The sequence below is a fragment of the Petromyzon marinus genome, chromosome 59 (genome assembly GCF_048934315.1).
Source record: "Petromyzon marinus isolate PM22_M1 ecotype Great Lakes invasive population chromosome 59, UKy_Petmar_22M1.pri1.0, whole genome shotgun sequence".
Lineage (NCBI taxonomy): Eukaryota > Metazoa > Chordata > Hyperoartia > Petromyzontiformes > Petromyzontidae > Petromyzon > Petromyzon marinus.
Window position 1 is genome coordinate 390324 of NC_133725.1, and position 25801 is coordinate 416124.

At 54.5% G+C, this 25801-nt stretch overlaps 2 protein-coding genes across 4 annotated transcripts in view; both read left to right on the forward strand.

The window, feature by feature from the left end:
- LOC142905817 (uncharacterized) overlaps positions 1 to 2555 on the forward strand; it is a 112579-nt gene extending 110024 nt beyond the window's left edge. For both annotated transcript variants that reach the window (XM_076052957.1, XM_076052959.1), the window contains exons 14-17: positions 429 to 482; positions 860 to 967; positions 1458 to 1511; positions 1814 to 2555. In XM_076052957.1, the coding sequence (XP_075909072.1) occupies positions 429 to 482; positions 860 to 967; positions 1458 to 1511; positions 1814 to 2452 (855 nt within the window). In that variant the 3' untranslated portion in view covers positions 2453 to 2555. The remainder of the gene's footprint in view (positions 1 to 428; positions 483 to 859; positions 968 to 1457; positions 1512 to 1813) is intronic.
- Positions 2556 to 3429: 874 nt separating this feature from the next.
- LOC142905309 (uncharacterized) overlaps positions 3430 to 25801 on the forward strand; it is a 30638-nt gene continuing 8266 nt past the window's right edge. The window contains exons 1-11 of one of the 2 annotated variants that reach the window (XM_076052960.1): positions 3430 to 3492; positions 9737 to 9790; positions 11472 to 11516; positions 14379 to 14432; positions 14830 to 14874; positions 15582 to 15635; positions 16802 to 16846; positions 17493 to 17546; positions 18905 to 18949; positions 23645 to 23698; positions 25060 to 25167. In XM_076052960.1, the coding sequence (XP_075909075.1) occupies positions 3490 to 3492; positions 9737 to 9790; positions 11472 to 11516; positions 14379 to 14432; positions 14830 to 14874; positions 15582 to 15635; positions 16802 to 16846; positions 17493 to 17546; positions 18905 to 18949; positions 23645 to 23698; positions 25060 to 25167 (561 nt within the window). In that variant the 5' untranslated portion in view covers positions 3430 to 3489. Of the gene's footprint in view, positions 3493 to 9736; positions 9791 to 11471; positions 11517 to 14378; positions 14433 to 14829; positions 14875 to 15581; positions 15636 to 16801; positions 16847 to 17492; positions 17547 to 18904; positions 18950 to 19051; positions 22975 to 23644; positions 23699 to 25059; positions 25168 to 25801 lie in introns of those variants that run through there. The other variant, XM_076052961.1, reaches the window with a different exon arrangement.

Here is a 25801-nt window from a genome sequence, read left to right on the forward strand (position 1 = left end):
TACTAACTTCAGCGCACACCGGTTGTGTGTTGGAGAGTGAAACCAACAGCATTTTCCAATTCGAGTAACCGCGACGTTTTGCTGGCTATTCCAACAACAACAACCAACTTCGTCGGGTTGAATTTGCCTGAATTGTGACGAATAATATCAGTCACGAAAGGCCTCTACGTCTCAAAAGCACCGGTATCGTTTGTTAGCGGCTCCTCCTCACTCGGTTTAACCTGCCCGTCTTGGTATAAATCATACAACCCCGGACCGGACCATTGTGGGCCACAAACCCCGTTGGTAACGTTGCCAACCCTCGGCTGACCGTGACTTGCGTTCCAACGTTCCGTTTTTCAAATATGTAAATGTCGGACAATCACTCGTCGGTGGGTTTGCGTTTTTTTGTGGACTTAACGACCTTCAACTCTCTCTCTCTTCCCCAGGGACCGCCAGGAATTCCGGGAAACGACGGAGAGAAAGGGGAGCGAGGCAGGCCGGTGAGCCGAATTTTCTCAGCCCACCTATTAAAAACCATAATAGAGGTTTTTGGGTTAGATCGTGGAAATATAAATGTGTCGTTAAATTGTAAATGTCGTGGGTTTACTCTCCAACACACAAGCGGTGTGCTGTACTAGTAACGAATTGGCATGTTTTGTTGACGTGACAAACCTTACTAATTGGCTGTGTCAGGTGGTGGCGGGTTTAACCACACATATTTATGCGATCTTACCCAAAAACCTCAATTATGAATATTGGTCGCAAAAGCCTACTAGGTGTTAATCCGACTAAAAAAAGCGATTGACAAGTTGTTGTCATTCATGACGACGAATTGCTACATCTCCCATGCTAAATGTGATCTGTTTCACGCGAGCAGGGGGAGTCGGGCCTACCAGGCCTCACCGGGCCTGCAGGCCGGCCCGCGCCCGACGGTATCCAAGGCGACGATGGCGAGCAAGGACCCCTGGGCCCGCCCGGAGAGCCCGTAAGAAAATGGCTGTTTTTTTTAGTATTTATTTTATCGCTTGCTTTTAATAACCCTTTCGCACTCCGATGACGTACATGCAGGCATACGGCATGCGTTCCCGATGACGTACGCACGTTCGTAAAATAACTTTATCGGTACCGAGGCTCGCCCGCAAGGCCACGCGGGGGAGGGGGGGAGGGGCACGCCACGCAGTTTTGGCGCCGGCTATCGTAGAGTGGCGGCGGTCGTGTCGCTACGGTTCTCTGCGGCGAGTAACGACGTCTTTATAGAAACAACGGCGCTAACCACCACTGCGCCTCTCTAAAGAAAATTAACGTCGAGCCGCTTGCCACGTTGCGAGACTCGGCAGTGAACGGGACCCCACCCAGCCACACTGCAGACGTCTTGGACACACGGGGAAGGGTTCAAGACCGGTAGCTCCATCCTGTCCAAACCACGTGGTGTGTGTGTGGTGTGTGCGTGGTGCGGGTGGTTATTTGTGCCCTAGGGACCGCAGGGAGACAAAGGAGAGAGAGGGCCACCCGGAGAGAAGGGAGACCAGGTGAGTTTGGTTTATTTTATTCTTTATCAATTGAAACGTCTCCCTTGTTAGGGTGTTCAGGGCGAGCCGCAGAGGGATACAGCAAGATGGTGGTAACGATGATGATAGTTGCGGTGTTCATGATGATGATGGTAATAATGATGGCGATGGTGATGGCGATGATGATGGTGGTTATGATGGTGATGATGGTTGTGATGATGATGGGAGTAGTGGTTTTAACAGTGATGATGATGGTGATGATGGTGATGATGGTGATGATGGTTGTGATGATGATGGTGATGACGATGGCATCTCCCACACAGGGTTACCGTGGTGATGTTGGTGATATCGGCCCAAAGGGCGAACGAGGACCCAAGGCGAGTGGCTGTCCACTCCGTGCTGTCCACTCCCTTCTGTCCACTCCCTTCTGTCCACTCCGTGTTGTCTACTCCGTGCTGTCCACTCCCTTCTGTCCACTCCCTTCTGTCCACTCCCTTCTGTCCACTCCGTGTTGTCCACTCCGTGCTGTCCACTCCCTTCTGTCCACTCCGTGTTGTCTACTCCCTTCTGTCCACTCTCTTCTGTCTACTCCCTTCTGTCCACTCTTTTCTGTCTACTCCCTTCTGTCCACTCCGTGTTGTCTATTCCGTGTTGTCCACTCCGTGTTGTCCACTCCCTTCTGTCCACTCCGTGTTGTCTACTCCCTTCTGTCCACTCTTTTCTGTCTATTCCCTTCTGTCGACTCTGTGCTGTCCACTCTGTGTTGTCCACTCCGTGTTGTCCACTCCGTGTTTTCCACTCTGTGCTGTATGCGTCTGTTGTGGGGAGTGGTGGCACAGCAGGTAGCGCACCGCTGCGCTACGAACCAGGTGACCCACAAGTTCGATTCCCGTTCACGGCCACGATTATCTGAACCGGTCCTGGGCCTCTGCCCTAGATCGACTCAGTGCCCGGTGCGGTGAGTAAACATCGCCACTGGGCAGACAAAGACGGCCGGCCGTGGTGATGGCTACCCGCCCTCTCATGCGGCCGTGCCGGTCTTAAAAAAAAAGCCACTTTTTTCAAATTTTCTTGCCGTGGTTTTCACACCTGATGATGATTGCTTGTGTTGCAGTCTAAACGTCGTGAGAATTTTATTGTTTTATATTTTTATTATTTAATTGTTTCCCTTCTACGTGACTTTACCGAAAGAACCAAGAATACAGTGGGAGCAGTCGTCGGCCCCCGCACTCCTTAGAAAACTTGTCAAGAATCGTCTGGGGGCTCTCCGAGGCTCGCTGGGTAGAGAGCTTTGTACTCCATCGGTGTGCTCGTCTTTACGTAACACTTGCAATGCGGTGGTCGAGCACAATGTAGGTGGTTGAGACGACACAGTGTCTAGGGGATCAAATCACCAACACAGATCAGCGAGTTGTAGCGCGGATGGACACGAGTGTCTGTGGCTGACTAGTCTCACCATCCCTCTCACTCGCTCTCTGCTCACTCCATCACTCGCTCTTTCTTTCACTCACTCTCTCACTCTCTCTCACTCATTCACCCTCACTCGCTCTTTCTTTCACTCACTCTCACTCACTCACTTTCACACACTCTTTCTCTCGCTCTCTCTCTCTCCCTCACTCTCCCACTCACTCACTCTCACACACTCTCCCTCTCGCTCACTCTCTCTCACTCTCTCACTCACTCACTCTCCCACTCACTCTCACACACTCTTTCTCTGCCTCTCTCTCGCTCACTCACTCTCTCACACTCTCTCTTTCTTCTTTCGCTCTCCCTCACTCTTCCACTCACTCACACAATCTCTCTTTCTCTCTCTCTTTCTCTCTCGCTCACTCTCTCTCTCACTCTCCCACTCACTCACACTCCCACTCACTCACTCTCCCACTCACTCTCCCACTCACTCACTCTTTCTCTTTCTCTCACTCTCTTGCTCGCTCGCCGTGTGTCTTCGTCCGCACAGGGAGAGAAGGGCGACCCCGGGCTGCCAGGAGCTCTGGGAGCCATGGTGAGTTGAGAGAGACCGAGAGCCGTTGCTGCATTCACGCAAGAGAATAATCACTGGGGTTGGTGGATCACACAGAGATTACTCTGCGATGCCCCCCCCCTCCCCCGCTATGGATACACTGGAACTAAGTTGGTGAATGCTACCCACCATCCCCCCCCCCGACCCCCCTAAAAGACGAGATGTTAACCACCTCGCCTGGTATACAGGAGGTCGTGGGTTAGACTCGACCATGACGCCTGCTGTATATTTGGACTTTGCGTGTCTCTCTCTCCCCGTGATCACGTGGAATTCTCTCCCGGTCCTCCGCTTTATTTCCCCTCCACTTTTAGACTCAAAGTCACAACGTGTTCAGAAGGATTTGGCTGCTGCTATAAATGTCCACGTGATGATGGTGATGATGATAAGCAACTTCCATTGAGCTATCATTTGTGATGGCCAGGTCGCTTCTGAGAAAGAGCTACACAATAGCTTATTGAGGGGCCTTACCTGGTAAAATATAAAGTAGTAGATTCAAGTAGTCCCCAAGTCTCCTTGATCAAAGATAAATAAACATTATTCGTTCAATGCGCTGGTAGTAGATGCGTTCCTGACACGTTAAGCGAAGACGCGTTAAGGGGAGGAGGGAGTCACTTTGTATATACACCATAGAGAATCAGTACAGGGACTACCCTACTTACGAACATTCAGAGATACGAACAAACCTGGTCCGTATGTCCAGTTGCCTGCTCGGACCGAGAGTCGTAAGTTAAACTGCCCCGCGCAAAATATGGCGGTGGTGGCATCTACATCTGCAGAACGTGAAGAACCAGTGGCATTTACATCTGCAGAATGTGAAGGACCAGTGGCATCTACATCTGCAGAACGTGAAGAACCAGTGGCATCTACATCTGCAGAACATGAAGAACCAGTGGCATCTACATCTAGAGAATGTGAAAAAACCAGTGGCATCTACATCTGCAGAATGTGAAGAACCAGTGGAATCTACATCTGCAGAACGTGAAGAACCAGTGGCATCTACAGAACGTGAAGAACCAGTGGCAACTACATCTGCAGAGCGTGAAGAACCAGTGGCATCTACATCTACAGAACGTGAAGAATAAGTGGCATCTACATCTCCAGAACGTGAAGAACCAGTGGCAACTACATCTGCAGAGCGTGAAGAACCAGTGGCATCTACATCTACAGAACGTGAAGAATAAGTGGCATCTACATCTGCAGAGCGTGAAGAACCAGTGGCATCTACATCTACAGAACGTGAAGAACCAGTGGCATCTACAGAACGCGAAGAACCAGTGGCATCTACATCTACAGAACGTGAAGAACCAGTGGCATCTACAGAACGCGAAGAACCAGTGGCATCTACATCTACAGAACGTGAAGAACCAGTGGCAGCTACATCTCCAGAACGTGAAGAACCAGTGGCATCTACAGGAGATTATACAACTTTTAAAGCAATCCTCCGTGTTTGGTGTACACGCCGTACAACACGTTTTGAATTGACAGGAGTAAAGTTGGACGTCCGAACAAATCGACTTTAGAGCAGACTTCTGGAACCCAACCCGTTAGTAAGTATAGGAGTCCCTGTAAGTGAAATCAAATTTGCATCAAGTTGGCTGTTTAAAATCGGCCTGCAGCCTTTCCCATGGCGGGGGACTATGAAGTGAGATGAGATAGAGGTCTCGTGGTGAGATGAGAGGTCTCATGGTGAGATGAGAGAGGTCTCATGGTGAGATGAGAGGTATCATGGTGAGATGAGAGGTATCATGGTGAGATAAGAGAGAGGTCTCATGGTGAGAAGAGAAAGAGGTCTCGTGGTGAGATAAGAGAGATGTCTCATAGTGAGATGAGAGAGAGGTCTCGTGGTGAGATTAGAGAGAGGTCTCATAGTGAGATGAGAGGTCTCATGGTGAGATGAGAGAGAGGTCTCGTGGTGAGATGAGAGAGAGGTCTCATAGTGAGATGAGAGAGAGGTCTCATGGTTAGATGAGAGAGAGGTCTCATGGTGAGGTGAGAGGTCTCGTGGTGAGATGAGAGAGAGGTCTCATGGTGAGATGAGAGAGAGGTCTCATGGTGAGGTGAGAGGTCTCGTGGTGAGATGAAAGAGAGGTCTCATGGTGAGGTGAGAGGTCTCGTGGTGAGATGATAAGTTTCATGGTGAGATGAGAGGTTTCATGGTGAGATGAGAGGTCTCATGGTGAGATGAGAGAGAGGTCTCATGGTGAGATGAGATGAGAGGTCTGGTGTTGAGATGAGAGAGGTCTCGTGGTGAGATGAGATGAGAGGTCTCGTGGTGAGATGAGAGAGGTCTCATGGTGAGATGAGAGAGGTCTCATGGTGAGATGAGATGAGAGGTCTCATGGTGAGATGAGAGAGAGGTCTCATGGTGAGAGAGATGTCTCATGGTGAAATGAGAGAGATATCTCATGGTGAGATGAGAGAGAGGTCTCATGGTGAGATGAGATGAGAGGTCTCATGGTGAGATGAGAGAGAGGTCTCGTAGTGAAATGAGAGAGATGTCTCATGGTGAGATGAGATGAGAGGTCTCATGGTGAGATGAGAGAGAGGTCTCGTGGTGAGATGAGAGAGAGGTCTCATGGTGAGATGAGAGGCCTCATGGTGAGATGAGAGAGAGGTCTCATGGTGAGATGAGAGAGAGGTCTCCTGGTAAGATGAGAGAGTGGTCTCATGGTGAGATGAGAGAGAGGTCTCGTGGTGAGATGAGAGAGAGGTCTCGTGGTGACATGAGAGAGAGGTCTCATGGTGAGATAAGAGAGAGGTCTCGTAGTGAGATGAGAGGTTTCGTGGTGAGATGAGAGAGGTCTCATGGTGAGATGAGAGGTCTCGTGGTGAGATGAGAGAGAGAGGTCTCATGGTGAGATGAGAGGTCTCATGGTGAGATGAGAGGTCTCATGGTGAGATGAGAGATCTCATGGTGAGATGAGAGGTCTCATGGTGAGATGAGAGAGAGAGAGGTATCATGGTGAGATGAGAGAGAGAGGTCTCATGGTGAGATGAGAGAGAGGTCTCGTGGTGAGATTAGAGAGGTCTCATGGTGAGATGAGAGAGAGGTCTCGTGGTGAGATGAGAGAGAGAGGTCTCATGGTGAGATGAGAGAGATGTCTCATGGTGAGATAAGAGGTATCATGGTGAGATGAGAGAGAGGTCTCGTGGTGAGATGAGAGAGAGGTCTCATGGTGAGAGTGAGGTCTCATGGTGAGATGAGAGGTCTCATGGTGAGATGAGAGAGACGTCTCGTGGTGAGACGAGAGAGGTCTCGTGGTGAGATGAGAGAGAGGTCTCGTGGTGAGATGAGAGAGAGATCTCATGGTGAGATGAGAGAGGTCTCGTGGTGAGATGAGAGAGACGTCTCGTGGTGAGACGAGAGAGCCTCGTGGTGAGATGAGAGAGAGGTCTCGTGGTGAGATGAGAGAGAGATCTCATGGTGAGATGAGAGAGGTCTCGTGGTGAGATGAGAGAGAGGTCTCATGGTGAGATGAGAGAGTGGTTCCATGGTGAGATGAGAGATGTGAGAGAGTTCTCGTGGTGAGATGAGAGAGAGAGGTCTCGTGGTGAGATGAGAGAGAGGTCTCGTGGTGAGATAAAAGGTATCATGGTGAGATGAAAGAGATGCCTCATGGTGAGATGAGAGAGATGTCTCATGGTGAGATGAGAGGTCTCGTGGTGAGATTAGAGAGGTCTCGTGGTGAGATGAGAGAGAGGTCTCGTGGTGAGATGAGAGAGAGGTCTCGTGGTGAGACGAGAGAGGTCTCGTGGTGAGATGAGAGAGAGGTCTCGTGGTGAGATGAGAAAGAGGTCTCATGGTGAGATGAGAGAGATGTCTCATGGTGAGATGAGAGGTCTCGTGGTGAGATTAGAGAGGTCTCGTGGTGAGATGAGAGAGAGGTCTCATGGTGAGATGAGAGAGATGTCTCATGGTGAGATGAGAGAGAGGTCTCATGGTGAGATGAGAGAGAGGTCTCATGGTGAGATGAGAGGTCTCATGGTGAGATGAGAGAGAGGTCTCGTCGTGAGATGAGAGGTCTCGTGGTGAGATGAGAGACAGGTCTCATGGTGAGATGAGAGAGAGGTCTCGTGGTGAGATGAGAGAGAGGTCTCGTGGTGAGATGAGAGAGATGTCTCATGGTGAGGTGAGAGGTCTCATGGTGAGATGAGAGGTCTCATGGTGAGATGAGAGGTCTCATGGTGAGATGAGAGAGAGGTCTCGTGGTGAGATGAGAGAGAGGTCTCATGGTGAGATGAGAGGTCTCGTGGTGAGATGAGAGGGAGGTCTCGTGGTGAGATGAGAGAGAGGTCTCATGGTGATATGAAAGAGAGTTCTCGTGGTGAGATGAGAGAGATGTCTCGTGGTGAGATGAGAGAGAGGTCTCGTGGTGAGATGAGAGAGGTCTCATGGTGAGATGAGAGAGGTCTCGTGGTGAGATGACAGAGGTCTCGTGGTGAGATTAGAGAGAGGTCTCGTGGTGAGATGAGAGAGAGGTCTCGTGGTGAGATGAGAGAGAGGTCTCGTGGTGAGATGAGAGAGAGGTCTCGTGGTGAGATGAGAGAGGTCTCATGGTGAGATTAGAGAGAGGTCTCATGGTGAGATGAGAGAGAGGTCTCGTGGTGAGATGAGAGAGAGGTCTCGTGGTGAGAGATGAGAGAGAGGTCTCGTGGTGAGAGATGAGAGAGTACTTCGCCACCGCGTACCGACCTATCACTCTGCGCATACTCCCGAGATTCCCGCACACCGCTCACAAACCACGCAGACCGCGAAAGTAATTCATTGTCGACCGCGTCCCGCGTCATACCGGAGCGCGTCCCGCGTCATACCGGAACGCGTTCCGCGTCATGCCGGAGCGCGTCCGCGTCATGCCGGAGCGTGTCCCGCGTCATGCCGGAGGTGTGCACGTTCTCGTTGTAACGGAACGAGGACTTAGTGTAACCGGGTTGGTTCCATCCGGCCTCTGCGTTTAAATTGCCCTCAATTCGTTTGTTGTTTGTGTGTGTCACTGTGCGTGTGTCTGGGGGGCGGTGGTGCAGTGGTTAGCGCGCTGCGCTATGCACCTGGCGTCCCGGGTTCGATTCCCGTTCACGGCCAAGACCGGTGACTATTAACCTGAAACGGTCCGGGGCCTCCTGTAGGTCGACTCAGCCTAAAATGAGTTCCCGGTGCGATGTGTAAACATCGCCACTAGGGAGACAAAGGCGGCCGGGCGTGGTGTTGGCCACCTCATGTGCCGTGCCGGCCTTCAAAGGTGCTCGCTAACAGCACTTGCCCCTACAGTCCGTTAAATCTTTACGGGCGATCTTTGTCTTTTTTGTGTCTGTGTTTGTGTGTGTATGTCTTCGCCGGTTAGAAACATTTAGGCTAGCATGCCTACGATCCATCCTGGGTTTAACCAGACTGGATTGTGTGAGGAGCTCACAAATCCTTGAAAGATCTGGGCAGGGTCCCATCGGTGAGCTCCTCCGGCAGGCAAGGCTGCGATGGCTGGGTCATGTAGCCCGCATGCCCAGCCACCGCATGCCGAAACAGCTTTTGTTTGGCCGGATTGAGGGGGCTAAGCGGGCGCGGCACGGGCTAGAGAAGAGATGGAGTGATGTGGTACAGGAGGACGTGGAGCTGAGTGGACTTGCCGATGACTGGTACCAGCGGTGTCAAGATCGGCCTCTGTGGAGGAGGCTCGTGAAGGATGCTACTGGGCAGTTGGAGGCAGTCGCCCTCCAACAACAACGGAGGGCGGAGGAGCGACGCTCAGAACAACGAGCGGAGCGCCGGGTGGCTAAAGCACAGCAGATTGGCACAGTAGGGGGCACAGGTGGTGCATCAGCCAGTCAACTCAGTCAGTCGACCCGTGGCACCTGGGTCTGCCCCGTGACCTCCTGCCAGCGGGCGTTCGACACTTCACGTGGCCTCAGGGTGCACATAGCCTGGCACAAGCGTCGTGGTGACGTCACCGCCACTTAGTGGCGAATGGCGGTTGTTGTTGTTGTCTGTGTGTGTGTGTCTGTGCGTGTATGTATGTCTGTGTGTATGTGTGTGTCTGTGTGTATGTATGTCTGTGTGTATGTGTGTGTCTGTGTGTGTATGTATGTATGTCTCTGTGTGTGTGTCTGTGTATGTATGTCTGTGTGTATGTGTGTGTCTGTGTATGTATGTCTGTGTGTATGTGTGTGTCTGTGTGTGTCTGTGTGTGTATGTATGTATGTGTGTATGTGTGTCTGTGTGTTCACATCTCTTCAGGGCCCTCCCGGCGTCAAAGGAGTCGCTGGGCCGGCCGGTGCCACAGGGCTCCCCGTGAGTGACCGCGATTCACACCCAGCGCGGCGATTCCTCCTCCTCTTCGTCCCCCCACTCCCCTCCACGCACCTCCAATCAGCTGACGGTCCGCTCCGTACGGCGCGACGGGAGTTCAACGTGCGCGTGTGTGCGCGTGTATGTGCGTGTGTGTGTGCGTGTCTGCGTGCGCGTATGCACGTGTGTGTGTGTGTGTGCGCGTGTGTGCGCGTGTATGTGCGTCTGTGTGCGTCTGTGTGCGTGCGTGTGCGTGCTTGTGTGCGTGTGCGCGTGTGCGCGCGTGTGCGCGCGTGTGTGCGTGTGCGTGTGTGCGTGTGTGCGTGTGCGTGTGTGCGTGTGCGCGTGTGTGTGTGTATGTGTGCGTGTGTGTGTGTATGTGTGTGCGTGCTTGCGTGCTTTCCGGGACGTGTGCCGCCGCACTCGCTGCGTTTAGTCACCTGCGCACGGCAGCACCGAATCAGAAACTCGCTTGGCACGACCACGGCGCTGCTGATGTGCGCGTGGAGCGTTTTCGGTTCAATTCAATCGAGAGCTCCGGTGACCTCCCTCGCCTGCTCCACAGGAGGTCGTGGGTTCGATCCCAACCCTGACGCCTGCTGTATATTGGGGGTTTGCGTGTCTCTCTTTCCCTCTTCACCACTGTCACGTGGATTTTTCCGCCCAGGTCGACCACGATGATTGTTTGGCCCCGCTGTAAATGTCCACGCGGTGACGATGAGCCACTTCGTCGAGCTATCTGAGAAAGAGCCACGTAGCAGCTTAGTGGGGCTTTACACCCGGCAAAATATTAATTAGTGGTGAGTTTTAGTTCCCAATCACCGCCACCAATACCGCCGGCACCGCCATCACCGCCACCACCATCACCACCACCGTCACCACCAACGCTGCAACTACCACCACCGCCACCACCACCACCACTGCCACCACCACCGTCATCACCGTCACCACCGCCACCACCATCACCATCACCACCGCTACCACCACCATCACTGCCACCACCGTCACCACCACCATCACCGCCATCACCACCACCACCATCACTGCCACCACCGCCACCGTCATCACCGTCACCACCGCCGCCACCACCGCCACCGTCATCACCGTCACCACCGCCACCACCATCACTGCCATCACCATCACCACCGCCACCACCGTCACCACCACCACCGCCACCACCACCACCGCCACCACCACCTCCGCCACCACCGCGCCAACCTCAGCCCAACCTTTCCCAGAAAAGCGCAGATTCCTGGAAATGCCAATTGACGGACGAGCGGGAGACCGCAGTGACAGCAGTGACAGCAGTGACAGCCACCGCGTGTATCCGTCCGCCTGCCTGCGTGTGTGTGTGTGTGCGCGTGTGTGTGTGCGTGCGTGTGCGTGTGTGTGTGTGCGTGTGTGTGCGTGTGTGTGTGTGTGCGTGTGTGTGCGTGTGTGTGCGCGTGTGCACGTGTATGTGTGTGGCGGTTGTTGCCTGTCTGTCTCTCCTGCCACGTGCCTGTGGCTATGAAAGGACAATTCACTCTTTCCACGGCCGTGGCTTGACGCGAGTTTCTCGTCTGCCCGGCTCGCTCAGTTTGCGTGGGGAGGTGGTGGGGGACGCGGGGGGATTGGGGGTGGGGGTCCAGGCGGGGCGAGGGGTTTCTCTTCCCAACTTTAATGACATTCGCTTGTTTCCCAGGGGGATTACGGATTCGTGGGTTTGCAGGGTCCCTCCGGAGTTGAGGTGAGTCGTTCCTTAAAGCAGAAACGCGCCGTGAGCTCGCGTCACTGCCTCGTCGTGCCAACGTGTCATGCATGACGCCCATTGGTGGGCTTTCGTTCGATTAAGTCATTCTTTCTGATCGTTTGGTCATTCTTCCCGTTGAGTCAGTCGTTCATTGCCTTGGATGATTCATTCAATTCCTTTGGTCATTCATTTATTTGGTCCTTTAATTAATTCTTCAATCGTTTGGTCATTCATTTAGAAACATGCATTGAGATCATTACAGGTAATTATGGCTGCTATAAATGTCCAAATAATGGGCCACTTTGTTGAGCTATGGGGATGTGTTTGTGTGTTGGGTGATTTGTTCACCTTTAATGTATTTGCACTGCTATCGTGTTTGTTGTTGCAACGTTCTTAGCCCGTGCCCCTACTGGACATCTCTGAATAAAGAGCTTTATAGCTCATAGGATTTTTCCTGCAGTGTAAATACAGATTCTGATTATTAATTCAAACTATATATGTTCATTCATTCATTTAGATCGGTCTTGCTCACGTTTGTTTTGTGTCCATCGGAGATGCGATGTGTTGGTTGGTCCTGAGAAGGCGTTGACGCTTTGCCCGTGAGTTGTGTCGCGTGATTTGAGTGTGCGGTGCTGGCCACCCACCCCAACCCACCCACCTCACCCACCTCACCCACCTCACCTCACCCACCTCACCTCACCCACCTCACCCACCTCACCCCACCTCACCCCACCCCACCCACCCCATCCACCCCACCCACCTCACCCACCTCACCCACCTCACCCACCTCACCTCACCCACCCCTCCTTAACCCACCTCACCCCACCCCACCCACCCACCCCACCCACCCCACCCACCCCACCCACCCACCCCACCCACCCCACCCACCCCACCCACCCACCCCACCCACCCCACCCACCCACCCCACCCACCCCACCCACCCACCCCACCCCACCCCACCCCACCCACCCACCCCACCCCACCCACCCCACCTCACCCACCTCACCCACCTCACCTCACCCACCCCACCCACCCCACCCACCCACCCCACCCACCCACCCAATCCCCCCACCCACCCCACCCCCCCCACCCACACCACCCACCCCCCCCACCCCACCCACCCCCCCCACCCACCCTCACCCCACCCACCCCCCCCACCCACCTCACCCCACCCACCTCACCCCACCCCACCCACCTCACCCACCCCACCCACCCACCTCACCCCACCCACCAACCCCACCTCACCCCACCCCACCCCACCTCACCCCACCCACCCCACCCCCCCCCACCCACCCAATCCCCCCACCAAACCCAACCCCCAACCTACCCCACCCACCCCACCCACCCCCCCCCACCCACCTCACCCCACCCACCCCACCCACCCACCTCACCCCACCCACCCCACCCACCTCACCCCACCCACCCCACCCACCTCACCCCACCCACCCCACCCACCTCACCCCACCCACCCACCCCACCCACCTCACCCCACCCACCCACCCCACCCACCTCACCCCACCCACCCCACCCACCTCACCCCACCCCACCCCACCCACCTCGCCCCACCCCACCCCACCCCACCCACCCCACCCACCTCACCCCACCCCACCCACCCACCCACCCACCCACCCCACCCACCCCACCCCACCCCACCCACCCACCCCACCCACCCCACCCCACCCCACCCAGCCACCCCACCCACCCCACCCACCTCACCCCACCCCACCCACCCACCCCACCCACCTCACCCCACCCCACCCACCTCACCCCACCCCACCCACCTCACCCACCCCACCCACCCCACCCACCTCACCCACCCCACCCACCCCACCCACCCCACCCACCTCACCCACCCCACCTCACCCCACCCACCCCACCCCACCCACCCCACCCCACCCCACCCACCCCACCCCACCCACCCCACCTCACCCACCTCACCCCACCCACCCACCTCACCCCACCCACCCCACCCCACCCCACCCACCCACCCCACCCACCCCACCCCACCCCACCCACCCACCCCACCCACCCCACCCACCTCACCCCACCCCACCCACCCACCCCACCCACCTCACCCCACCCCACCCACCTCACCCACCCCACCCACCCCACCCACCTCACCCACCCCACCCACCTCACCCACCCCACCCACCTCACCCACCCCACCTCACCCCACCCACCCCACCCCACCCACCCCACCCCACCCCACCCACCCCACCCCACCCACCCCACCTCACCCACCTCACCCCACCCACCCACCTCACCCCACCCCACCCACCTCACCCCACCCCACCCACCCACCCCACCCACCTCACCCACCCCACCCACCTCACCCACCCCACCCACCCACCTCACCCACCCCACCTCACCCACCCACCCCACTCACCTCTCCCACCCCACCCCTCCCACCGCATCCCAACCACCCACCCCACCCATCCCACTGACACTGACGCCTGCTGCTGCTGCTGTGTATTTGGAGTTTGCGTCTCTCTCTCTCCCCCCGTGGTCACTGCGTGGATTTTTCTCCAGGTCCTCCGCTTTTTTCCCCTCCACATTTTAGAATCAACGTCACAACGACGTCACAACGACGTCACAACGCGTTTAGAGTGTCTGGCTGCTGCTATAACTGTCCACACGATGATGATGGTGGTGGTGGTGGTGGTAAGCCGCCGATTCCGTTGGGCTATCATCTGTGGCCAGGTCGCTTCTGATAACAAAAAGCGACATAGCAGCTGAGTGGGCCTTACACCGAGTAACATCAATAATAAATAGTAGGTTGAGTTAGTCCCTGCGTGTGTCTTGTCTTGCCCACTCGTGCCCCTCTGCGTGGTCTCTCCGTGTCCGTCGCCTCGTCCGCAGGGCATGATGGGGCACCCCGGTCCAGCCGGGGACCCCGGGGTCAACGGCTCCCAGGTGCGAGTGACCGCTGCTGACCTCAACCATCGCCCCCCACCCCTCACCGTCCGCCCCCATCCAGCACCTTCCTCCTATCGCTGCCTCCTACCTACAAATCAATCGTCGTCGTTTCACTTAAATAGCTCCCCAAAAAACAGCGGAGAGCACTTCTCTTACACCGCCATCCGTAGAGCTCCCCATTGTCCCGGGAGGCTCAATGGGACGCGTGGTCAGCTCGCAGCCCCGCGCTGTCAGTCAGCCCCCCACTACCCAAGTAGCCCTGCCTACTACCCAGGTGGCCTCGCCCACTACTCAAGTAGTTCTGCCCGTATCAATAAGACAATGTTTTTTTGGGATTGTTAAAACATTTACACTCAAAATATAAATTTTGTTTAATTCTCTCTGGCTGTCACAGGGAGACAGGGGCAGCCCTGGGCCTCAAGGACCCAAAGGACCCCAGGTGAGATGAAACTTTCCAAATGGACTCAACCGCCCCACCCTCCGCCGCGCTTACTGGAGTTGGTACATTCCATCCGTTCCATCTGTTCCATCAGTTCAGTCGAGGGACTGCAGCGCAGTGGCGACACTTGCGCCACACAGCAATAAGGCCCTGGGTTCGATTCCTGACTCGGGCGCCCATCTGTGTGGAGCGTGCACATTCTCGCTTTGCTCGCTGTGGGTTCCCTCCGGGTTCTGCAATTTCTTCCCATGGCTAAAACAACAAAACAATTCCCCCATGCTGGGGACAACGTTGGTAACTGGAGGCGCAGGAGAAGGAACAACAAACGAAAGTGAACACGTCCACTGTGAGTGAAGCAGACAGCGACGTAGTGACAGCAGCAGCAGTATCACGGTCGACACGCGCCGCGGGATTCACCAGGGTGGCTGAGCGATTCGAACCACGGACCCCCACCCGTATATGTACACACATATATACACACACCAATATATGTGTGTATATATGTATGTATATGTGTATATATGTGTGTACATATGTGTATATGTGTGTATATATGTGTGTGTATGTGTATATATGTATATAGATATACATATATGTGTGTATATATGTATATGACGTGTTATTTAATTCACAACGTCGCATGTCGTGGTTCCCCCCCCCCCCCCCCCGATGTCTCCCCCCTTTAATTTGTGTTATTTCACTTCCAGGGTCCGCTAGGAATTATGGGAGAAATGGGGCCACGTGGGGCAACAGGGAAACAGGTTCGTTAAACCCTTTCCGCTCCTGAAGACGTTACGTGCGTGCGTACGTGCGTGCGCGTACGTGCGTGTGTGTACATCACCAGTTTTGCCTTCCGATTCCGTCGCGATGACGTAACGCGTGTACGTACGTACGTGTGTATACGTCATCGGAATGGAATCTGAATAAAACAAACAGTAGTGGGTACCGAGGCCCCCACAAGGCCACGCGCGGGGGGGTAAGGGGCATGCAGCACAGTTTTGGCGCCGGCTATCATAGCGTGGTGGCGGTCTTGTCGCTCCGGTTCTCTGCGGCGAGTTACGACGTCTTGATAGAAACAACGGCGCTAACCACCGCTACGCTTCTCTAAAGAAACCCCACGCCGAGCCGCTTGCCGCGTTCCGGGACTCGGCCGTGCACGGGACCCCACCCAGCCACCCACCCCGCAACTTGCAGACGTCTTGGAATCACAGGGGAAGGGTTCAAGACCGGCGCCTCCCTCCATCCTGTCCCACCATTGAATCCGTTCCTCGCAGGCCCCGGCCCTCTGCTGCACCGTGTGCCACGGTGCAGTTGCACCGACTGCAACCTCGGCAGGCGCGCCACTTTTCCTGACTCGGGCGATCGAGCGAGCAGAGTTCAACGCCACGCATTGAGATGATTTATTTTTCTGCTGTAAATGTCCAAATGATGAGGCCACTCGGTTGAGCTGTCATTTGTGATGGCCAGGTCGCTTCTGCAAAATAAGTTCATCACCTTTGTGAGCTTTGCCTGGGTAGCACGGGGATGGTTCAGTTATATTTGTATGTGGTTGGGTGATGTGTTCACCTTTCTTGTACTTTGCACTCCTGTCGTGTTGTTGTAACTGTTTGTTGTTGTAATGGTCTTGCCCCGTGCCCCCTTCCTTGAGATCTGAGAGAAAGAGCTTTATAGTCATCGGATTCCTCCATTGTAAACAAATATTCTCATTCTGATTTTGACTTAGCCCATCATCTCGGTGGGGGTGGACAAAACGAGAGTACCAACTTTTTTTGGGCGGAAGTCAACGAAGGTTGTCCGATAGATGGACTCGCCCCCGTCGTATGAATGTGGAATGCCCGCAAGAGTGAGCGAATGCTGGGTGGCGGGCGCGTTTCGAGTTGAAGCAGTAATAATAATAATATTTTTATTCATGAATTCGCTTCTGCAGGGCAGGGGCGGCAGCGATGGCCCGCCTGGTCTCAAAGCGGACGAGGTGGGTTGCCAGGGAAATCCTCGGTTTGAACATCTTAACACAACTGCTGTGTTATTGCCTGCAAGGGTAAACACGTGCTTTTATTTTTTCATACTTAGATACTGGCAAAAAAAGCCTCCCATGTGGTGGCTGCTCACCCCGAGTGATAAAAATGCCCCAGCACGTGTGGCATTGCCCTTGTGTTGTCCGCCTTTAGGCACTGTTCTCTGGTCTGACACTGGGAGTGAGACTAGACCATGAAGATAATGCATTATATAAACATCAGATTCGTGTTTTTGTTCGCCTGTTCACCACAAGTACCTTGTGTGATTAATGCAGGAACTAGATTCCTTGAAAAAGGTGTATATTTCATTCCCAGAAAGGGTAAACACCTATTCCTATTTTTCATATACAGATTGGTTAGATACAGTGTAGAGTTATTTGAGGTTACCTGTCGCCTATGCTCTAAGCAGACAATTGGTTGATCGGCCGATTGAACGACTCATTAGCTGACTGATGAACAGGCAGATTTATTTACCAATTGACCAACTGGTCGATTGAATCACCGATTCATTCGTGAACTGATCGAACGATTTGCATCGCTCGGTGACCGATTTGCCCGACATTTATCGAACAATTTGGTTCCCCCGTCTCGGTTGTCGCCCAGGGCCCGCCCGGGGTCATGGGAGAGCGAGGCGAGGATGGCGCTGAGGGCTACAAGGTGGGTGGGATGCCATCGGTGTCCCTCGAAAGAGCTTTGGGGCTCATCGGATTCCTCCAGACTCGAGAAAGATTCTGACTCCGGCGACCCTCTGTCCCGCACGGCACGACCCCTCCGTTCGGTGCACGTGTCGACCCGCCTCTCTGTCCGTCCGTCTGTCCATCCACATGTCCGTCCCTTTGTGCATTCATCTGTCTGCCTGTCTATCTGTCCTTAATCTGTTTGCCAGCTTGTACGTCCATCCATTAATCTGCCCATCATCCGCTCGTCTGTCCGCCCATCCCTCTGTCTATACATCCATCGGTCTGTCCATCACACTGTCCATTTGTCCGTCCGAATGTCTGTCCGTCAAGGGGCCATCCGTTGAGTAGGTACGCACAAATCTGTGACAACTTGACCCCTGGCCCTCTCCCTGTACGCACGCGACTCTTTACACCCCCCCCCCCCCCCACCTGTGTAGGTTCGCCTGACGCACCTCCCCCCCCCCCCCCCCCGAATCCTATAGAACGGCCGATATTTCATCCACGCAGAAACGATCAAGGATCAATAATTTTAACGTGTTGAAGCAAACAGATAGTCCACCACCGGACTATCTCACTCATTTGAAGGCCAATGTAGACATTATTTGGGAGGCTTCACCCCCCCCCCCGTTTCCCATGCGTACGTACATTGTCAGTAGACCCCCCCATACGCACGCGTACACATTTGGGTTAACCTCCCCCCTCCATGCGTACGGACTCAATGGATGTCGCCAAATATCCCCGTGTATCCCCCAGCATCTACCCCACCAGCACCCGTCTGTGTGTCCCTGCATCTGTCCTCACGATCACGTGTTCGCCCTGCACAGGCCCACGTGACGGTGCATCGCTCACGTGATGCAGTTGTCTCTGCTCAGATGTCCATGTTAGCCCCTTGCTGGTACTTTCATTTTGAACACTTAGCAGCAGCAGTAGTATCAGCAGCAATAGTATTAGCAGCAGTAGTATCAGCAGCAGCAGCATCAGCAGTAGTAGCAGTAGTAGTATCAGCAGCAGTAATAGCAGCTGTAGTAGTAGCAGTAGTATCAGTAGCAGTATCATCAGCAGTAGTATCAGCAGCAATAGTATTAGCAGCAGTAGTATCAGCAGCATCATCAGCAGCAGCAGTAGTAGTATCAGCAGCAGTAATAGCAGCTGTAGTAGTAGTAGCAGCAGTAGTATCAGTAGCAGTATCATCAGCAGCAGTAGTATCAGCAGCAGCAGCATCATCAGCAGTAGCAGTATCAGCAGTAGTATCATCATCAGTATCATCATCAGCAGCAGTAGTAGGCGCTGACGTGTCACGCACTGTGGCTGTGTTTGTGCGCCGCTGCCGTGCAGGGCGTGTCCGGCTTGTCCGGCGCCACCGGGCCGCGTGGCGACAAGGTGAGAGACACACACACACGCACACCACTTTCACACACACACTAAACAACAACCGCCATTCGCCACTAAGTGGCAGTGACGTAACCACGACGTTTGTGCCAGGCGATGTGCACCTTGAGGCCACGTGAAGTGTCGAACGCCCGCTGGCAGGAGGTCACGGGGCAGACCCAAGTGCCACGGGTCGACTGACTGAGATGAGTGGCTGATGCACCACTTGTGCCCCCTACTGTGCAAACCTGTGTTTTAGCCACCCGGCGCTCCGCTCGTTGTTGTGAAGCGTCGCTCCTCCGCCCTCCGTTGTTGTTGGAGGGCGACTGCCTCCAACTGTCCAATAGCGTCCTTCACGAGCCTTCTCCACAGAGGCCGATCTTGACACCGCTGGTAGCAGTCAAGTCCACTCAGCTCCACGTCCTCCTGTACCACATCACTCCATCTCTTCTCTAGCCCGCGCCCATTTAGCCCCCTCGATCCGGCCGAACAAAAGCTGTTTAGGCATGCAGGGGCTGGGCATGCGAGCTACATGACCGAGCCAACGCAGCCTTGCCTGCTGGAGGAGCTCACCGATGGGACCTTGTCCAGATCTTTCAAGGATTTGTGAGCTCCTCACACAATCCAGCTTGGTTAAACCCAGGATGGATCGTAGGCAGGCTAGCCTAAATGTTTCTAACCGGCGAAGATGTTCCATTAGGGGGGGTCCACGTTTCGCAAGCGTAGAGAAGGGAGGGAATGACTGTGGCCGAGAAGACCTGAAGCTTAGTGCGGAGCGACAGACCAGGTAGCTTCCACACAGCGTTACGCACCCGATGAAAATATATTGCCGCTCGACTGATTCGGAGTGAGACCTCTGCTGTTAAACTGGAGCCGGTCATAAGCACACTGCCCAGGTATGGGAAACTCTCCACTCTCTCCACAACTACCCCATCACTGATTGAGAGTTGCGGGGGTAGAGTGTCCGATGGTACAAAATACCCAGGCAGGTGCTTAGTTTTGGTGGGGCTGATGGTAAGGCCCCACCTCTTAGTGGCACGCTCCAGTCTCAGCAGCAGCGTCTCCAACTCCTCCTCTGACTGAGCAGCTATTACCAAATCATCAGCATACATAACGTGGTTGAGCAATAGGGAGCCATCCCTTGACCGCACCCGGGCATCGATCAGCCTCCCATTATATCTGTACCATATGGAGATTCCCCAGGTACAGCTATTGAAGGCTTCACGAACTATGTGGTCAAGATAGATGTTAAATCATGTGGGGGCCAGAGGACATCCCTGTTGCACCCCAAGGTGTACAGGGAATGGCTCTGACTCCCGGCCACGTAGTTTTACCCGGGCCCGCTCACCTACATGAAGGTCCTTAATGATCGTGAGCAGAGGGTCAGGTACTCCAAAAGCACGAAGAACAACTCAGAGCCCAGGCCTACTGATGGTATCATAGGCCTTGACCAGGTCAATAAAGCAGAGATGTAGGTCTTACTGGAATTCCCTACACCTCTGCTGTAGCAGACGGACAGAAAATATGGCATCTGTGGAGGACCGCCCTTTCCTGAAACCGCATTGGGGCTTCGCAAGCCTTTCCTTAGCGTGCCTGGCAAGGCGATGTTGAATAATCCTTGCCATGACTTTTCCCGGCACACTGAGGAGTGAGATGCCCCTGTAGTTGTTACAGTCTGTACGGTCCCCCTTCTTAAAGAGGGGGACCACCAGGGCATCCTTCCAATCCTGCGGAACCCATCCAGTGGTCCAGACTGTTGTTATGATGTCATATAGGGCAGTCTGTGCACAAACGGCACCCTCCCTCAGCATTTCGCTTGGGAGATCATCTCTGCCCGGTGCCTTTCCTGGTCTCAGACTCCGGATCGCCCTCAGTACTTCCTCAACAGATGGCACCTCAGACAGCCACTCACAGGGGGTGACTTCCTCTTCAAATATTTGAGGCACCACAGCCTCAGCAGGGTCATCCCCACTTTGTCCCACGATGTTCTCCATATGGAGGGATTTCACCTCCCCCAGGACTTCACAGAAATGCTCAGCAAATGTGCAAACCTGTTCCTGGGGATCAGAGATTGGATCACCATTTTTCCCCTAATGATGGTAATAGGTGTGGCGCTGCAGGTTACTTTTTTGATGGAGTTAAATAGAGATTTGTGATCGCGGGCCACTGAGGCAGACTCCATCTCCTCAGCAACCCGCGACCACCACCCATCCTTGCAGTGCCTCGCGGCTCGCCGAACCTCCGAGCGAAGGCTGCGGTAAGCCTCCTCATTCTCTGACGTGGGATTCTGTAGCCGATGAGAGTGGGCCTGTCGCTTTTTCTCAGCCAGCTTGAACACCTCCTCTGTCAGCCAGGGTCTCTGAGGAGGTCTGGACTGCGTACCCAAAGCAGCCATTGCAGCTGCATGAGTCACAGTCCTAAACCTCGCCCATTTACCCTCGACATCAGGAGGAGTGGGGGACGATACCAACCCCAGCCGCAAGCGATGATGGAATTCTCGCTTGCAACTTTCAACAGCTAGCTGAGAACATGCCACTAAGGGTTTGAATGGGGTCCTAGGTGTACACCCACCACCGGAGTGGAAGAATGGCAGGCGCATCTTACAGATGACAAGTCGATGGTCAGTGGGCAGTTCAGCTCCACGGTAGGTGGTAGTGTCAAGGACATGGGCCCTCATCCGCTGTTCCGTCACTATGTAGTCCAGTAGATGGCCATGCTTAGATGGCCATCTAAGACCCGGCAGCGTGTTGGTAATTACAAGCCCATGGGCTGCACTAAAATCTAGCAGCCTCCTGCCGTTATTATTGAGCTGATCTGGCCTATGCCTTACAATCACTACAGACCAGGTGCCAGCATCGTGACCAACTCGGGCATTGAAGTCACCCAACAAGATGACTCTGTCCCGAGGGGCCACTTTAGCCAGCACCTGTGACAGGAGGTCATAGAAGGCATCTCACTCATCAGCCTTGCCTGCATCCCTCCACGGATGTTCGTCTTCAGTGGGGGCATAAGTAACCACGACCACCACTCCTCGCCTCTGGTTGATAGGAAGGCGAGCCCAAAGTAGCCTGGGGCTTACAGCTTTCCAACACACACACTCACAAAGACAAAGATCCCCCGTATAGACTTAGACTGTAGGGGCAAGTGCTGTTAGCGAGCACCTATGAAGGGCGGCATGGCACACGAGGGGGTGGGTGGCCAGCACCACGTCCGGCCGCCTTTGTCTCCCTAGTGGCGATGTTTACACATCGCACGAAGTACGCATTTTGAGGCTGAGTCGACCTAGGGGAGGCCCGGGACCGGTTCAGATAATTGTCACTGGTGTTGGCCGTGAGCGGGAATCGAACCCGCGTCGCCAGATTCATAGCGCAGCGCGGTAACCGCTACACTAACGCTCTCCACACACACACTCTTACACTCACACACACACACTTACACACACACTCACACACACACTCACACACACTCTCACACACACTCACACACACGCACACACTCACTCACACACTCACACACACTCTTACTCACACACGCACACTTACACACACTCACACACACACTCACACTATTACACACTCAAACACACACACTTACACTCACACACACACTCTTACTCACACACGGACACTTACACACACTCACACACACACTCTTACACACTCAAACACACACACTTACACACACTCACATACACACTCACACACTTACACACTCAAGCACACACACTTACACACACTCACACACACACTCACACTCTTACACACTCAAACACACACACTTACACACACTCACACACACACACTCTTACACCCTCAAACACACACACTTACACACACTCTTACACACACTCACACACTTACACACACTCACTCTTACACACTCACACACTCACTCACTTACACACACTCACACACACTCACACTCTTACTCACTCACACACGCACACTTACACACACTCACACACACACTCACACTCTTACACACACTCACACACACACTCACACACTCTCACACACTCACACTCTTACACACACACACTCTCACACACACTCACACACTCTCACACACACTCACACACACTCACACACTCAACTCACTTGCAAACACTCACACACACTCACACACACTCACACTCTTACTCACTCACACACGCACACTTACACACACTCACACACACACTCACACTCTTACACACTCACACACATACTTACACACACTCACACACACTCTTACACACACTCACACACACTCACACTCTTACACACTCACACACACACTCACACTCTTACACACACACACGGGGGGGGGGGGGGGGGGGCTGGGTGGGGGTGGAGGGGTTCCCGAGCCAGATCACCCCTCCCTCCCTCCCGGTTCGATTCCGAGTCGCACCGGCGCCTCGTTTTCGAGCACGGCACAGAAACTAAACAGTCGATTGGGCTACTGCGGAAGGCACGTGGAGCAAAACGTCTGACACGGTGCCCTAACGACACGCGGCACATCCAGAAAAACGTCGCCGACCATACCTCTTTGGTTTTCCTTTCATGGCCAAACGGTGTTTTTTTATTGTCTTCAGTTGGTGTTGGTCACGGGGTTCTTTGATGCCTCTCTCTGTCTCGCTCTCTCCCCCTCTCTCTCTGTCCCTCTCCCCATGTCCCCCCCCTCTCCGTCTCCCCCCCCCTCCTCCGCCTGCCTCTCTCCGTGTCCCAGGGCCTCAAGGAAAGGAGCGGACACCGTGGTGACGTGGGAGAGAAAGGCGATCGGGTGAGTGGCCCCAACTCACGTGGCGCTCCGGGCTCCCGCCCGCCTGGGTTCCCTTCCTGCCTGTGGGCCATCGCCATTCGCGGTGGCCGACTCCCGCCATCGCTGTCCGCCAATCGCGGCAGGACTTTCGAGTCGCTCTGAGTTGTACCACGCGCAAGCGAGCAAGGGTTAGATAGGGACGCCGCGGTGGCTCGGAGATGTCAACTCCCTCGCCTGGTGTGCAGGAGGTCGTGGCTTCTTCGTTCCCAGCCCTGGTGCTTGCTGCTGCTGCTGCTGTATATTTGGAGTTTGCGGTGTCTCTCTCCCCATGGTCACGTGGATTTATCTCCGGGTCCTCCGGTTTTCCCCATCCACATTTGTAATCGACGTCACAACGCGTTTAGAGTGTTTGGGTTCTACACATTTCCACGTGGTGATGATAGGCCACTTCGTTGAGCTATCATTTGTAATAGGTCGCTTCTGAAAAAGATTTACACAGCTCAGTGGGGCTCTACACCTGGTACAATAAAACGTGGTCGTAGTTTAGTTTAGAGATGACCACTGGTGTTGCATTTCTCTAAATGGCGAGTCCAAATCCTGGTCACTTGGGGCATGCTAACACTGTTTTCTCATCCGGATTAATGGATGTTTGAACCTGATTCATTGCCCGTAGAGTTGAAGTTCAATTGATATCGTGTTTAACCAGGTGAGTGAATAAATGACTGAGTGAGTGAATGGATGAGTGCATTGAATGAGTGGGTGAGTGAACGAATGAGTGAGTGGGTGAGATGGTCGGTGGGTGAGATTGTCGGTGGGTGAGATAGGTGGGTTGGTGGGTGAGATGGTGAGTGAGATGGTGGGTGAGATGGTGGGTTGGTGGGAGAGATGGTGGGTTGGTGGGCGAGATGGTGGGTTGGTGGGTGAGATGGTGGGTTGGTGGGTGAGATGGTGGGTTGGTGGGCGAGATGGTGGGTTGGTGGGTGAGATGGTGGGTTAGTGGATGAGATGGTGGGTTGGTGGGTGAGATGGTGGGTTGGTGGGTGAGATGGTGGGTTGGTGGGCGAGATGGTGGGTTGGTGGGCGAGATGGTGGGTTGGTGGGTGAGATGGTGGGTTGGTGGGCGAGATGGTGGGTTGGTGGGTGAGATGGTGAGTGAGATGGTGGGTGGGTGAGATGGTGGGTGGGTGAGTGAGTTGGTGAGATGGTGGGTGGGTAAGATGGTGGGTTGGTGAGTGATATGGTGGGTGGGTGAGATGGTGGGTTGGTGAGATCATCCACCGCGTCACCCACGCTGCGTCTCCACTTGGTCACCGCGTGTGATCTCGGTGGCACGGCGCGGCTTCTCCGGTGGAACACGAACCGCTATGTGCCCCCTCTCCCAGGGTGTCCCTGGCTGGAGGGGCCCCAAGGGATTCTCCGGCTTCCGGGGTCCGGCCGGCCACCAGGGATTCCCGGGGTCCAAGGGGAGGTCGGGCCCAGTGGGCTCCACGGTGAGGATCTGTGTGAGCATGTGTGGTGTGAGTGTGGTGTGAGTGTGGTGTGAGTGTGTGATGTGAGTGTGTGATGTGAGTGTGAGTGGTGTAAGTGTGTGGTGTGAGTGTGTGGTGTGAGTGTGTGGTGTGAGTGTGGTGTGAGTGTGGTGTGAGTGTGTGGTGTGAGTGTGGTGTGAGTGTGGTGTGAGTGTGTGATGTGAGTGTGAGTGGTGTGAGTGTGTGGTGTGAGTGTGTGGTGTGAGTGGTGTGAGTGAGTGTGTGCGGTGTGTGAGTGTGGTGTGAGTGGTGTGAGTGTGTGTGGTGTGAGTGTGAGTGGTGTGAGTGTGTGTGGTGTGAGTGCATGGTGTGGTGTGTGCAGTGTGAGTGTGTGCGGTGTGAGTGTGTCCGCTGCTACTAATGTTGCAGCTGCTGGTACTACTGCTGCTGCTACTGTTGCTATTGCTGCTACTCCTGGCTACTGCTACTACTGCTGTTACTACTACTGCTGTTACTACTACTGCTGCTAATACTGCTGCTGCAACTACTGCTGCTGCTACTACTGCTACTACTACTACTGCTGCTACTGTTGCTACTGCTGCTACTCCTGGCTACTGCTGCTACTGCTGTTACTACTACTGATGTTTCTACTACT